This window comes from Malania oleifera, chromosome 9 (assembly GCF_029873635.1).
Source record: "Malania oleifera isolate guangnan ecotype guangnan chromosome 9, ASM2987363v1, whole genome shotgun sequence".
NCBI classification, from domain to species: domain Eukaryota; kingdom Viridiplantae; phylum Streptophyta; class Magnoliopsida; order Santalales; family Ximeniaceae; genus Malania; species Malania oleifera.
The window spans coordinates 75,150,031-75,166,053 of record NC_080425.1 but is presented as its reverse complement, the minus strand read 5'-3'; the positions used below and the strand labels follow the sequence as shown (position 1 = coordinate 75,166,053).

Sequence of the window (16,023 nt, the reverse complement as noted above, 5' to 3'; positions counted from 1 at the left end):
TCCAACTGAAGATCCAAAATCCGGTATTGTATCTTTGTTGATGGCATTTTGGTTTCTTTAAAGATTAAAAAACAAACTGTGGTGGCTAGGTGAAGTGCTGAGTTAAGTATAGGGCCATGACTCTCACTAAATGTGAACTTGTTTGGTTGAAAAACATGTTGAAAGAATTGGGCTTTTGACATTCTCAGTCCATGGAGTTGATGTGTGATAATCGAGTTGCTATTCATATTGTCTCCAACCTGGTCTTCCACGAGTGGACTAAACAATTCATTGAAGTTGATTGCCACTTTGTTGGGAGAAAATTGTGCAGAAGCTCATTACAATCACGAATGTGATTTACATCTTGCTGATTTTTCACTAAAATCTTGGGGGATGCTCGTGTTAAATTCATTTGCAACAAGCTAGGAGCATATGGTATATATGCTCCAGCTTGAGGGGGGAGTGTTAATGGTTATTTTGGTCATGTAACATTATTAATATGTGCTAGTGCTAATGTTGGTGAGCATGGATTAGTAAGGGTATTATGGTGGTTTGTATGTACTTGACATTTATTATAAATAGAGGGAGAGATCTACAAGATTTATCGCTGTGATTAGGTCTTTTAATTCACCAAATACTTTAACAGATACTAGCTTTTCTGTCCATCCAAAAGACCCAAAAATAGCATATCGAATGAGTTGCCACAATATTTTCCATATTCTTACTAGTGCTGAATCCCCTGAACTTCACCTTCAGAAAAGCATCCGTAGCATGGGGAGACGGCCACATTTCACCTGTGAAGGTGAAAAGATTACACCAAAGTGTTTTGGCAACCTGGCAATGAAGAAACTACTCCTCCCATTATTTGCAATTGATACATGTGCTATTCATCTTCTTGAAGACCATAAAATATTTCTTTCTTAAAAAATTTTATCATCTTTTTCATGAATTCTACCTTCTTATAGTGTTATACTTCCTAGCCAAACATCAAACACTTTCCACCAAGACACGGCACTAACCCAAAAGAATGATGTGATAAATACATGTTTTAAAATTTAAATGGAGTACAGCCCCATTTAACAGGGCTAAATTTAACAGCATTGCCTGATGATCTGAAACTGGCCTAGGCAAAGCTTCTTGGACCACAACAGGCAGTGCTTTCTCCTCTCATTCATAAATGAGAACCTGTCGATGAGAGTTGAAACCATCCTGTATCCTGCCACTGTCCAAGTGAATTGACCATTACAGAGGAAAACCTCTCACATCACAACAATGGAATAGGAAAAAAAAAAATTCAAAACTCTTCATTCTAGAGGTAGCCTGAGATACTCCCAATTTTTTATTGGATGTCCTAAATGATGTTACAATCATGTGCCAAGCACCAAATCAGACTACAAAGGCCAAACTCATCTGACAAAAAAAAACCTCTCAAAGAAGACTTTGGCCTGTAAATGGGTGTGATTAACCACTCCCGAAGCCCTTCAACCTGGGAAAACAAACCAAGAGTAGGCTAACTCTTACACACGCTCATGAATAGTAGTTAACCTATCATCCCACAAAGCTTCGTCCTTCCTTATTCACCCCCCCAAGAATGAAAACCCAATTCTTAAACCTTGCGGTTTTTTGTTCTATTTTGGACCATGCAGATTGAAAGGTATCCAAGCATTTTAATGACGAAACAAATGCCTTACACATTCTTATTGGGATATATTTAATTTTTTTGGCTTCTTTTTTGGCTCATTTTTGTTTTTTCCCCCCAACGAATTTTGTTATTAGATCATTGGTGGGATTGGAAAGACGCTTTCGTCTAATTGTGTTTGTTTTTTCACTTATTTTTTTGGTATGACGAAGATTATTTTTCCTCTACTCTTTTCAATTTTCCCTTGTTTCTATTAATGATTTTTTTTTTTCCTATCCACTGAAAGAAAAAAAAAACTTTGCTCCCAGAGATTCTAGCTAAAAAAAGTCATCCTCGTGCAACCTGATACTCTTGAAAAAGCAAATATTTGGATAAATGCTATTCATCAACGCCCAAACAAATTACCCTCTTATTTCTACTCCCTCAAGTCATGACATTCCAGGAAAGAATTCTCATTTTAAAACACCATTAGGAACTAGAACTCTACTATCCCCTCTTTAGTTTTTTCTTAATAAATTTAGTATTATTATTTGTTTATATTTTTTAAAAAAATCAGTGAAGAGAAGACTTCGTTAAAGGGCATCAAGGGGATGCTGCCCAAGTACAAACGAAAGAAAGAAAATCTCCCCCACTGCAGGTTGTCAAAAAAGTCAAGCATGACATAAGTGTTGATCACAACCGAACCATGGTGCCAACTTGTAAGAGTAGCAAGCCAGTATTTAACAACATGAAGTGGGGTAGCTTTTACTTTGAAAGTTTCTTCTTCCTTTCTTTCCACACAGCCCAAAAGATGGCAAGGGGGGTGATCGACAAAGCATTGTTCCTTTACTTGCTCGAGTGGATTCCTTTCCAAGCCCATAATTCACCTTGACTGTCTGGCAGTAACCCACTGCTGCCTGATTAGAGAAGTGGCCAGATCCCAAAAATGTCTGGTCCAGCAGCTGTGCAAGAGGATGTGCTCGACTGATTCAACATTATTTGAACACAAATGGTACCTGATGGCAAGGGCCAGACCTCTTTTTTGCTAGTTGTTAATGGTAAGAATCTTCCCAAGAGTTGCCTTACCTCCCGTGCAAAAAAAAGGACCTTTGTGGGGGCTGCTATTTTCTAGACAGGCTTCAAAGAAAAATTGCTCTTGGTAGCTGAAGGAAGAGTGAGAATTTGCAATAGGATATTAGGATCTGACTGTAAAATGATCATTATTATCCAAGATCTACTTGGTATTGTTAGGAGTGTTCTGGTATCAGGTTTTGTACAAGCTGCTGTAAAATTCTGTGAGGGAGACCATTCCCCAACCAAAGGCACTTCTCGCCAATGTAACATTCTGGGAGAACCAAGCTCTGCAAACTGAAGGTGATTTCTGATTGAAGTTCCATTCTTGCAGGCTAGACTGAAAAGGAAAGAGAAACTAGTGCTGAGAGGAGTCTTGCTACACCAAACATCATGCCCAAAAAACACATTCCCCCATTTCCATTTGGAGTTTGATATAGGAGAAGAATTTATCCCGGTCACTCCTGATAAATTTCTAAACACCAATGCCATAAGCACCTCTCACTTCAATTGTGGCTCAACCATTACGGTGTAGACCATATTAATGGCGATGATTTCCCTCCAATAACGATCCTTCTCCTTCACAAATCTCCAGAGCCATTTCCCAAGGAGGGACTTGTTGAAAGCCGAGAGAGATTTAAACCCCAAGCCTTCTTTTTGAATAGGTTTTTAATCACCCCCCATTTAATGAGATTGTTAATTGTTATTCAGTCATTTAGCATTATTAGTTTGTGTTATAGTTATGTTATAAGTGTGAGGGTATTATGGTCATTGGCATTGTACTTGACGTATATTATAAATAGAGGGAGAGATCTTCCATTGAGGTTAGGTCTTCCATTTTACCCAATTATTCAACATGGTATCAGAGCATGATTTTGAGACCTAAACCTAAATTGTTACTACCACCATCAAAACTGAAGCCTAAAACCCTAAATCTGCTGCATGTCTACCATCATAGAAGAATTTCCCGCAACACTAGCCCTAGAAAACAGCCAGCAGCTGCCAGAAGTAAGACCAGTCACTTGAAATTTCCTGCACGACACTGCCAGTACAGGAACACAATCTACTGTAGATTTTGAAAAAAACAACAACATAGTCTCCCACAGACACTGCTGATCTGTCCCCCACTGAAATCCCATATCTAGACTATACCTGACGCACCCTCATGCGCCAGTTGAAGGCTGCCAGGGCTGACTCTATGCGCTGGCACTTGAAGTCACTTTCAGGCATTTTTTTGGCCTGAATTAATCCAGCGGTGCTCGAATCCATCTATAAATATATTAAAGGAGTTTTTCGTGATATTTTTTGCCCGAAGATCTCACCTTTTTTAGTTGCTCATATGTGGCTCGTAAGGAATGGCTGTTTGATGCTTCCTGGAGCTGTTTGTCAATAATTATTGACTTTATTGGTCTGAAACAGTGGTATTCGGTGTTTTTGATTCAATCTTTTATTCTTCCATAGACCATAATAACAAGCTGTTGGGCATGTGGTTTGGTCAAAGATCCAATCTTTTTCGACCATGCACTCGTGGTAATCTGTTAGTTTTGTTTGGTGTTAGTAAAGGCCAGTGTTGAGTCTCTTGGAGCAGTGGCAGTGTTCATAAGCTGTTTTTGTGAGGCCGTGGTAGTGTTATATAAGTTTTCTGGTGATTTTTCTGTGGTAGTTTTAGTGGTTCACCTTGTTTGTGGTTGCTCCAATTGTTCCAGTGCTCTATGTTGGTTTCTTGGGGCTGTTTCTAAGTTTCTTGGTGCTGTGGCAGCCTTGTACTGATTTATTTGTGACTTGCTCATGGTGTATTACCTTGTTCGTGGTTGTTTCGATTGTTCCAGCAACTAATCTTGTTATCATTGATCTAAGTTTGTGAGTGTTGGGATGGAGTTCAAATCCCTAAAGTATGGTTCCCTCGTCAGTCACTTGTTTGAGTGAACCGTGTACTGTGACTATATCAGAGGAGGAGTATTTGTGGTTTCTATAGTATCAATCATCTCAATAAGCATCTTATCACATTGCATTTTTTCCTAGAAAGGTAATTCTACGGTTTATATGTCATTTGGTATCTTTTCCACTTGTCCTTGGATTATCAATTTTGCTGCTATTGACTATATAACAAGTGCAACCAACTTCTTTTATGCTCTCTAGTATCCCAAAAATCTACCTCAAGTTACCTTGCTGATGGGTCCACGTAGTGGTTAAGGGGATGGGAACAATAGATCCCACTTTTTCCATCTCTCTTTCTTCTGTTTTGTACATTCCTAAATCCCCTTTCAATCTCATGTCAATTAGTAAGATTACAAATTCTCTAAATTGTTGTCACTTTCTTTCTTGATTCAGTGGTTGTTCATATCTAAATACAAGGAAGACAATTGGCATATGATGTGAGGCTTGTGGGCTTTACTACTTTAAGTTGCTTTCTCCTCCCATTGCTTGTATAATGGCAGCTACACCACTTCAAATCCATTGTTGCCTTGGTCATCCATCCTTGGACAAGTTAATACAGCTAGTTCCTACACCGAGTTGTGTGTCTAATCTTTAGTGTGAGTCTTTTCTATTGGGAAAACCTCATAGTGCTCCCATTGCTTCCAAAGTCGACAAATGGGTGGTTAGTCCTTTCATGCTAGTCCATTTTGATGTCTGGGGTCCTAGTCGTGTCATTTCGAAGTTGGGGTTTTGGTATTTTGTTACATTTGTTGATGACTACTCCAGGATGGCTTGGTTGTATTTAACGAAAGATCATTTTGAGTTGTTTAATATATTTTGTGCCTTCTGCTCTCAGATAAAGACTATTTGATATGACAGTCAGAATACTTCATTGTGATAATGCTAAGGAGTACTTTAGTACCCGATTCATTATCTATATAAATAATTTTGATATGATCCATCAATCATTTTGTACTCGTAGTCCACATCAAAATGGAATTGTTGAGCGAAAAAACAGACATTCTTGAAGTCACTTGTACCCTATTGTATCAAATGAGTGTGCCCTAAGTTTTTTGAAGTGATGCTGTGCTCACCATTTGCTCCCTTATCAATAAAATTCCATCCTCTGTTCTTGGTGGTAAAATCCCATGTTAGTTATCTTCCCGGAGGCTCCTTTGTTTACCCTTCCTCCTTGTACATTTGACCGTGTCCTTTGTCCATCAGTTAACTCTAGTACGGATAAGTTGGACCTCGTGCTATCAAATGTATCTTTTTGGGCTATTCCTATTAGGGGTGTAATCGGTTCATAATGGTTCTGTTTTGCGCCAAATTGAAAATCGAACTGAACTTTGCGGTTTTTAATCTTGGCGAATTGAAACCAAAACCAAACCAAACTTATTATCCCCTAGAGTACCGAACATTGGGCGGTTTGATTTTGGTTTTTTCAGTTTTTAACTGATTTTTTTAATGCTCAACAATTGTTTTTCACAATGTTTGTTGAGAATCTATTGGACATTTTAATTTTTCATAATATTTCATAATTTTAACAAAATTGAACCTGTTAAATAGCTTAGACAGTTTAGAACCTGTTTGTCTTGTTGGACCTTTTCTTTTTGTTCCTAATTCCTACTAGCTTAGTAGCTTTTATGCTGATTTGTGATCACGTTTGGATCTTGAGCTCTTAGGCTCCTACAAACCATAATAATGCAAATTACATAGCTATTTAGAAATGTAAAAACAGTACCGTAAAAACAGTACCCAACATCGAATCTTTAATTTTGTTTGTTATGATTATTTATTACCCTCGTACTATTGTTTTGTTAGTACTCTGTTTTCTATTGCTCTTCCAAAATCTATTTCTAAAGCCCTATCCCACTCTGAGTGGAGGACTACAATGGTAGAAGAGATGCATGTGCTACATGATAATGATACTTGGGAGTTGGTACCTCTTCCTCTTGATAATTCTGTAGTTGGTTGTCATTGGGAATACAATATGAAAGTCAATCCTAATGGTTATGTGGCTTGTTTGAAGGCTCACCTTGTTGCTAAGGGATGTATTTAGATGTATGGTTTATATTATTTAGACACATTCTCTCCGGTCGCTAAACTTGCCTTAGTACATGCGTTCATCTCTTTAGTCACTACTTATCATTGACCTTTACTTCAATTAGATGTGAAGAATGCTTTCCTACATGGTGATCTTCAAGAGGAGGTCTATATGGAGCAACCACTTGGGTTTGTTGCTCAGGGAGAATTAGACTCAATGTGTTGGCTTAAGAAATCATTATAGGGATTAAAACAATCTCCCAGAGCATGGTTTGGTCGATTTAGTGATGTAGTACTTGAGTTTGACCTCCGATGGTCTGTAGTAAATCACATTGTATTTTATCGTCGTACTCCATCTTGTAGGATTTTGCTTATTGTGTATTTGGATGACATTGTGATCACTTGTGGCAATAAAGGCATCTCAGACTTAACTTTCCCTATAGAGTAAGTTTAAGACCAAAGACTTGGGACCATTGAAGTACTTCTTGGGTGTAGAAGTATTGAGATCTAGTACCTGTCTTGTCCTAGAGGAAGCATGTTCTTGGTATTTTAGATGAGACTAGGCTGTTGGGATCCAAACTTGTTGATACGTTCATGGATCCCAATAGTAAGTGCCAGATATGGGTGATTTGTTGCCCAACTTGGGATAGTCAGGAGACTAGTTGGAAAGTTGAATTATCTTAGTTACTTGACAAGATATATCCTTTGCAACAAGTGTTTTGAGTTAGTTCTTGATTCCCTGAGAATAAGTCACTGGGATGTAGTAATTTGCGCTTAGAGATATCTCAAAGGTGCACCAGGGAGAGGTCTCTTATATTAGGATCAGGGTCACACTCATATTTTGGGATTTATAGATGCAGATTGAGCCGGGTCGCCTTTTGACTAAAGATCAACAACTGAGTACTTTATCTTTGTTGGTGGTAATTTGGTGTCTTGGAAGAGTAATAAACAAACTGTGATGGCTAGGTCAAGTGCTGAGTTAGAGTAGATAGACACTACACATGAACTTGTTTGGTTGAGAACATGTTGGAAGAACTAGGCTTTCCACATTCTTAGCCTTTGGAGTTGATGTGTGATAATCGAGCTGCTATTCATATTGCCTCCAACATGGTTTTCCATGAGTAGACAAAACACATTAAAGTTGATTGCTACTTTATTTATGACAAACTTGTATAGAAACTCATTACAACCACTCATGTGAAATCTTGAGTTTTTGCTTGTTGATTTGTTCACTAAAGCCTTGGGATGTGCTCGTCTGAAATTCATTTGTAACAAGCTAAGAGCTTATGATATGTATGCTCCGACTTGAGGGGGAGTGGTAAAGATTATTTAGTCATTTAGATTTATTAGTATGTGTTAATGTTTGTAAGTGTGAGTTAGTAATGGTATTATCATCATTTTCATTGTACTTGTCATATATTATAAATAGAGGGAGAGACCTATCATTGAGGTTAGGTCTTCCATTTTACCCAATTATTCAACAAAGATGATATTTGAAATCCTTTCTTAAGCTACCCGTCAGAATCTCCTTTGAATTCTTCCAACCATTTGGAAATTGAGCAAGGGATGGAGAAGCGGGACCTAACATAGACTGGGAGTTTGGTAATTGTGCTTTTGATGAGGGTAAGTCTCCCTGCTTTGGAGAGGTAATTCCTTCTTCAACCAGCCAATTTTCTTTCAGCTCTTTTAATGTGGGGTCTCAAAATATTTTATCTCTGACTTTCACTCCAATGGGGAGGCCAAGGTGGGTAATAGGAAGCCCATTGTTTGCAACCTAAAAGCCCTGTAATGAGAGGTCCACCTTTACCCATTCCCACTGAAGTAATCTTACTTTTCCCCAAATTCACTTTCCGACCTGAGACTGCTTCAAAACTAAGGAGAAAACACCTGAGGGTTGAGGATTTCTGAGGATCCTCTTCCCTCAAGACGATGGTATCATCCTCAAAAAGAATACTGGAGACTTCCAAGACCCTGATGTTCTTTCTGATAGTGAGAACTTTGAGAAAGCCTCCTTCGGTGGCTTTTTTAATCAAACGGCTCAACACTTCCATAACCAAGATAAACGAAAGAGGAGAGAGAGAATCTCCTTGACTTAGACCTCTAGAAGAGTGGAAAATGTCTGAAGGACAGTTGTTAATGAGCACAGAAAAAGTTGGGATAGTTATACATTTTTCTGAATCCATCTGCATCAGAGCTCCTTAAAAGCCATTCTTATAAGAATATGATAGAGAAAGTTCCAATTGACACTATCAAGTGCTTTCTCCATATCAAGCTTTCCTATTCCTTTCCTTACTGTGGGCATCCTCCACTTCATTTGCAATTAGGGCTGCATACGTAACCTGCCTTCCTGCAACAGAAGCATGCTGATGCTGGCCAATAACTTCCAGAATTGCTTTCTTAAGCCTCAAAACGAGGACTAAATAGGATCTTATAAATGCTGCCCACAAGGCTGATGGGTCAAGTCTCTGATGTTGCAAGCCCCTGTTTTCTTGGGAATCAGGGTGACAAAGGTGGATTTGATACTGCTCACAAATCTGCCTGTTGACGATCTAATGAGGTCCCTGCATTTCTTAATCCTCTTTCTATCCAATGTAGAATCCTTCCCTGGCCGAATTTCCTACCCTTGAGGACTAACCCAAGCCCTTACTCATCCAAAAGGGATTGAGCATTTGGTTTGTCTCCCTCATGTTCCAGTGAGTGAACAGTTACGACTTGCCCCTCAGCTACAAACTCCCCTTGGCTTAAAGCTAATTCGGAATTAGTAATAAATAGTGCCGGAAGGGGAAGGATAGATGTTGCAGCATTGTTATCTTTCATTTGAGCCTCCAACTGAATACCTCCATACTTCTGAATCATAGATGTCAGAAGAAAAGATCTAGGTACCACAGAAGAACCAGATATCTGAGATAGAACCCAATCCTGAGATGAATTTGCGAGGCTTGTTCTCTCTGCAATTTCACGGTCACCTTCTGCTTTACTGGTATTCCCATCATTAATACCAGACTTTACAGAGGCATATCACCTTAGGTAACCCCTTTTTCAGCTGTCTCCCGCAAGTTGATTATCAGAGATTTTAGCCACCTCCACTTTCTTTTTCTCCTCTAGAAAGAGACAGCATTCTTAACTTCTGCCACAGCTGCCCACTCATGAACCTCCTTCGCTTTTTGCCTAAACTGGTCAATCAAAATATTATCTTCATCAGCATCATGAAAAAATGAATCTTTATTTCATATTCAGAACCAAGACCTTTTTTGAGACCTTCTGCCTTATTGGTCTTCCCATCATCAATACCAGACTTTACCGAATGTGTCACTTAGGCAATCCCCCCTTCAGCTTTGTCTCCCCCATAGTTACCACAAAATGCTAACACCCTAGCAAGCCTACAAATTGGTACGAACGTTCCAAAACAAGGTACATTTTTTGTTCCGAAACACTAAATCTAATGATCCAAAGTTTTAATTCAATATTTTTCCCATATATATATATGTGTGTGTGTGTGTGTGTGTGTCAGTTGAAGTGGGGAAACATCACAGTGTAATTCTATTTTTGGTCATTATTATTCTATTTCAAAAAAGAAAATAGTGTCTTGATTTAGAAACATCTCGACATCCTCTTAAGACTACAAAAGTACACATTTTTCACCAATTATACCCCTGGCCCTAAGTTCTACATTTAAGAGCATTTGCCATACCATGATCCTGTTCCCCTTCCACAAATTGGAACATTCCACGTTCTAGATAACATTGGTCTTCCCCAAGTTAATTTTCAGAGATTTCAGCCACCTCCACTTCCTTTTTCTCCTCTAGAACAACAGTATCTGCATTCTTAGTTCTGTCATAGCTGCCTACCGTAAACCTCCTTCGCTTTTTTCCTAAACTGGTCAATCCAAATATCTTCTTCACCAGAATCATAAGAAATTAAATCATCTTCATCATTTTCATATTCAGAGCTAAGGCCTTTGAGACAGTTCCTCATCGTAAGCGTCTCTTTCCGCTTTGACTTTGGCCCTGTTCCACAACTGCTCATCCTATGCTTTATGAGTTCATAAACCTCCACCAGATGTTGAGGGATTATCCTTGAGTGTTTAGAGTGCATGAACTTGTCCAGAAATTTTAAATCAATTGATTACTTGAATTGTGTCACATGGGTAAGAATTTAGAGAGGCCAAATAGTGAAATGTATCTACTTTACATGTTAGATACTGACAATGTTTTGTTTAATAGTCATAGCAATTCAAAATTATGATTTTAGTTGACTACTGGAACAGATGGAAAACCTATCATACTGCAAGTGGCATATGATAATACTACCAAATTAATAGAAGTCTGCTTGGCAATCAGAGTCGTTGCATCTTACCTGATTGTTTCAATTTTTCTCGTTTAGCATGGTGCTGAGTGAAAAAAGTCTGGTGAAGTGTTCTCCAATTTTCAGTTTATATTTTATATAGTAATTTGGCTTATTCATTACTTGCTTCCCCTCTTATGAAAAAAACAAAAAATGAAATTCATGTTTTAATTCTTATTCTGATTTTTTTTTTTAAATTGATAAATAGTTTTAATTCATGTTTTGTTGACCAAGCCTACTACAAATTTGTAACATGTACTTCTTTGTCTCCCAATGTGCGTCTTGGGGATTTTTTTGATTGATTTGCAAGGAGATTTGGGGGCAGCTCTCTTGTAAATGTGATTTTTGTATTTGTCTGGGGACAGCTTATCCTCTAGCTTTTGTACCTTCTCCTCAATGAAAATTTCTTTTTATCTAAAAAGATGTGCAATTTTTTCTGGTCTATTCTTAGTAGTTTCTGTTTAGTCAGAAACATATTTTAACTAATAATTTTCACATCAGGAGGGTTTAACAGCAGAGGAAACAGAAACTGAGGAGAAAGATGAGTCAGAGCGCATGCAGGTCTGTCGTTTCTGCATCTCCACCTTTTTACTTGCCTTTTACATTCCCTTTTTTTTTTTTTCTCTCTTCCAACTATCAATGAAAAGTGTAGGGGGTAAAATTGGAATGGGTTTTGTTATAAAGGTTCCTTCAAATGTGTGATGCATTAGATGCAGTCACTTGCTAGGCTTATTGCTTAACTTCTGCAACAGATGACAGATGCTCGGTGCTCAAGATGTATGGAGAAGAAAGTAGGTCTAATAGACATTATCCAAGCAGGACATGGAGACCGCTATCAGGTTCTCACATTTTCTTTTGTTAATGCTTATAGTCCTCAAATTATTTTCTAAATTGATGAGGATTATTTTGAACAAGATAGATTGATCATTCACTGTTTATAGACTACAATTCTAGAAATGATAAATTTTCAAAATTTATAATTTCTAGAATTGTAGTCTATGAAATAAAATCCCTTGGGAAAATCTTGGGACTTCCATGTTAAATCTTGATGGGGTGGGAAGGGGTGTGGAATGGAAGATATGTTACTCCCTCTGTGTAGCAGTTGAGTGTGGGCCTCCAATTGATGAAAACAAATAGATAAGCTAAGGGTCTATTTTGTACCATTTTGTTTGTTTTTGGTTTCTGTGCAGTAAAGAAACGAATTATGAAAATTTGTTTGTTTAGAGTGCCAGGTTTCCCTTTTTGATGTTTAAAAAAAAAAATCTGGTTCAGTTGTTTTGACGTTGTTATGCTTTGATGTGCAAAATTAACTTTTGTGGATTAAATGATTCATTTTATACATAATTTAAAATTACAATTAAAATAAAATGTCTGGACTTAAAATATAATTAAAATAAAAATATCCATGAAGTATCTATTTTTTAAAAAATATAACAAGTCATTTATGTATTTATTTTTTACTATTTTTCGATTTCATGTACATTTAATTGCTCTTGTAAAACCAAAAATTAAGTTTTGAAATATAAAAGAAATTAATAATTTCTATTTTATTGTGTGTGTATATATATATATATATATATATATATATATTTTTTTTTTAATTTGTAATTTTTTATTTTAATTATTTAAATCATATATTTTTAAATTTTTAATTGTTATTGGATCCAAGGACAAAAATGAACATTTGCTCAATCAAGTTTTTAATTTGCATGAGTTTATAAATAGGTTGCTGTTTTTTCAATTTTTAGTTTTTCGTTTCTTAATTTTTGATTGTGATACCAAATGACCCCAATTTATGCGTCGGACTTTACTTCTTTTGTTGAATTCTTCTAGTTGTTTCTTGATAATTTTTTTAATTAAATAAACTTATAGCGGTTAAAGAACATTAGTGTAGTCATGATTGCAAATCATAAAAAGAATCCCTAGAAATATTACTGAACACATTTATTTTGGGTTTGGTTTTAGACTTTAACCATTTTCTTATAATGATTTGTGAATTTGTAGCACTTGGGCTCCAAAATGACTTCTCATCTTATTCAGGATATTTGGCAGTTGTGTGGAAATTAGTCATTTATATGGATGGGATGGCACAGTGTTCTACCAAAACAAGAACAAAAAATAAAACATTAAAAATAGAAAAAACCCGAAAGAAGAGGATTTTAGAAGACAGATAAACTTGTTCCTGAAATTCAACAGAAATTGGGTGACAAGATTGAAAAAATTTAAAATACATTATAGTTTATGATTTGATTAAAAAATGGTATTAAATAAGGTAGATGCTGTATTGAATATTTGAATATGGCTTTGCCACTTTTTCGAATAGTCATCTTTACTGTACATGTTTCATGCAGTTATGTTTAGAAAACATATTTTACAATAGTGCCTCATTTGTATATCATAGTGAGGAATTATTTGGGTACATTCCTAGCTATATCCATTTGTTTTGAGAGTTGTCGCTGACGATTTCTACTTACATTTTTTGTTTTTTTATCTGGGTTGGGGTGGGGTGGTGTGATTGTGGATTGTTGCAACCTCAGTTGGAGTGTATTGCTTGCGGTAACATCTGGTATGCTTCTAGAGACGAGGCATCCACATTGACTATAGATGGGCCGAGCACAGGCCGGAGTGTAGGAACAGCACCGTGGGCAACTGCCAAGTTTGAAGATGTTCAGAAGAAGTTAGTTAGTCCCCGAGAATCTGAGAAATCAGCTGCTGATGTTTTCAAGAAAACAACCGAGGCTTACATGCCTGTCTTGGAAACACAGAAGTCATTCAGCAAGCCTAAAACTGAAGACGGAGTGCCCACCAAAAATGGTGAGTAGGATTTTCTGCTGATGCTTTGGTTTTTTGGTCACTAATCAGGAGACTGGTGCTGAGCACATTGTACAGATAGTGAATGCTCCATAGGAGGAAAAAAGCTGAAAGAGCCTAAAAAATGAAAAGGAACAGGTTTTTTTTCTTTGTAAAACTTTAGGAGTAGGAATTTGCTGCTAATACTTTCTAGTTACTTTTCGTAGTTGTATGGATTTGTTGCCTTAGTGCAACTCTTTCAACTATTAGATGTGCAAGTTAATAGATAAAGGTAATTTTAGCATTCTATGGAGGTAAATAATGTTCATTTTTAGTTTAAAAATATGCTTGAAGGGTTACACATCAGCTATGAGACCAGCTATGCTATATGGATTGAAATGTTGGGTGACGAAGAAACATAATATCCAAAAAGTAAAAGTTGCCGAGATGAGAATGCTTAAATGGATGAGTGGTATAACATTGAAAGATAAATTAACGAATGAACATATTTCTGATAAGTTAGGTGTAGCTCCTATAGAATATAAGCGAGGGACGACTGAACACTTGTAATGTGGGTCATATAGTGCACTTGTAAGGAAGAATGACTTAGTTGTTGTGCAGTGCAGTAGAAGGGGTATGGGTAGACTTAAAATAACTTGGAAGGAGATAGTAAGGATTTAATATCCTTAAATCTATCAAAAGAGATGGTCCATGATCACACATAAATTGGCGAAAAATGATTCATATAGCTGATCTCACCTGGTGAAACTAAGACTTGATTTTTTTGTTGTTGCTTGAAGGGTTACACATTTGGATTGTAGTAATCAAGCTGGTTTGTGGAGTAAATGGAGGCTTTTTATCTCTATGAATCCACATGAAGAGAGCTCCCACGCATCTACGATTTTCCTGATCTTGAACAGGAATTGTTAGCATTGAGAAATTGTGGCTTTTAGTTTTCTGGAGACTCAAAACAGCAGTAGGGTTGCAATACAGTGCATGTGGGTATTGTGGATTTGACAATCTTTGATGGTGGAGTTGACAATCACAAACCTCAATGTAAACCTAGGAGGTGCCACACACAAGCTCACTCAACCTTTTCAATCGCTTACTTAACACTCACTCCTCCTTGAACTATAAACCCAGAGCCAAATAAAACTCCCAACAATTTCAGGGCCTTGTTTGGTACCGTTTCTATCTTCTATTTTGTTTCTCCATTATAAAAGTTTGTTTTTATTGTCAGTTTTATGGTTCTATTATCGGTTTTTAGTTGTTTGTCAAAAAATTAAAAATCAAATTTTATGGTTTTCATTTGTTTTGATAATCAATTGTCAGAAATTTTAATATTTAGAAATAATTTTTTAGATTAAATTGTTTATTTTATACATTTATAAATTAAAATTAAAATTAAATGATTATATGAATTTAAACATAATTAAAAGAAAAATATACATAAATTTTTAAAGTGTATAAAGACAATTACAAAATACTTTTACTATTTTTAAAATTTCATATTTAATAAAATTTTTATTGCAAAGTAAATTTTGAAAGTTGTGCAATTAACTAAAATAAATATAATAAATTTTATTTATATTATAGTAATTTTTTAATGTGTATTATTATTTGTAATTTTATTATTTTAATCATATTTTTATAAATATTTTGATTTAAAGATGAAAGTGTCTATTTTTTAAATTAAGTTTCTAATTTATATTTATTTTATAAATGTTAACCAGACAGATTGTTCTTAGTTTTTAATTTCTATTTCTAAATTTTGGTTTTTATTTCTCTAATTTTTAATAGTGATAACTGATGATCCAAATATATTGGTGTGTGTGTGTGTGTGTGTGTGTGTTGTGGGGAGTAGTTTATTAATGTGGAGTTTTTATGCTGTGTTGAAATGAAAAATAATGGTGTATGCATATAAAGGGAAAAAAAAGAAAAGAAATGCAGTTTTGGGTTATGTTTTATTCTATTTAAGGTTATGTTTGGTTCAAGAAATGACTGTTTTCAGGAATACATTAGTTTTAGTAAGTTAATTATAATTAGTTATATAAGAAATTATGTTGTTGTTATAAAATAAATAACAATGTGAAACATTTTATGAATTCATAATGAGGAATAGATAAAAAATAATTATTTTTAAATTGTATCATGGCTCATTTTTTATTACATGTTGAATGAAATAATCAGGAATATATAAGGAATAACTATTCTCTTGATTTCTGAAATTTAAACTATATTTCATCTTATTTCTAAGA

General features: G+C 35.9%; 1 protein-coding gene across 1 annotated transcript in view; it reads left to right on the top strand.

Annotated features, from left to right (window-relative positions):
* LOC131164830 (uncharacterized) overlaps nucleotides 1-14,069 on the top strand; it is a 45,961-nt gene extending 31,892 nt beyond the window's left edge. Inside the window, exons 6-8 of the mRNA XM_058122326.1 lie at nucleotides 11,477-11,536; nucleotides 11,728-11,814; nucleotides 13,513-14,069. Of these exons, the coding sequence (XP_057978309.1) occupies nucleotides 11,477-11,536; nucleotides 11,728-11,814; nucleotides 13,513-13,797 (432 nt within the window). The 3' untranslated portion in view covers nucleotides 13,798-14,069. The remainder of the gene's footprint in view (nucleotides 1-11,476; nucleotides 11,537-11,727; nucleotides 11,815-13,512) is intronic.
* Nucleotides 14,070-16,023: the final 1,954 nt, after the last annotated feature.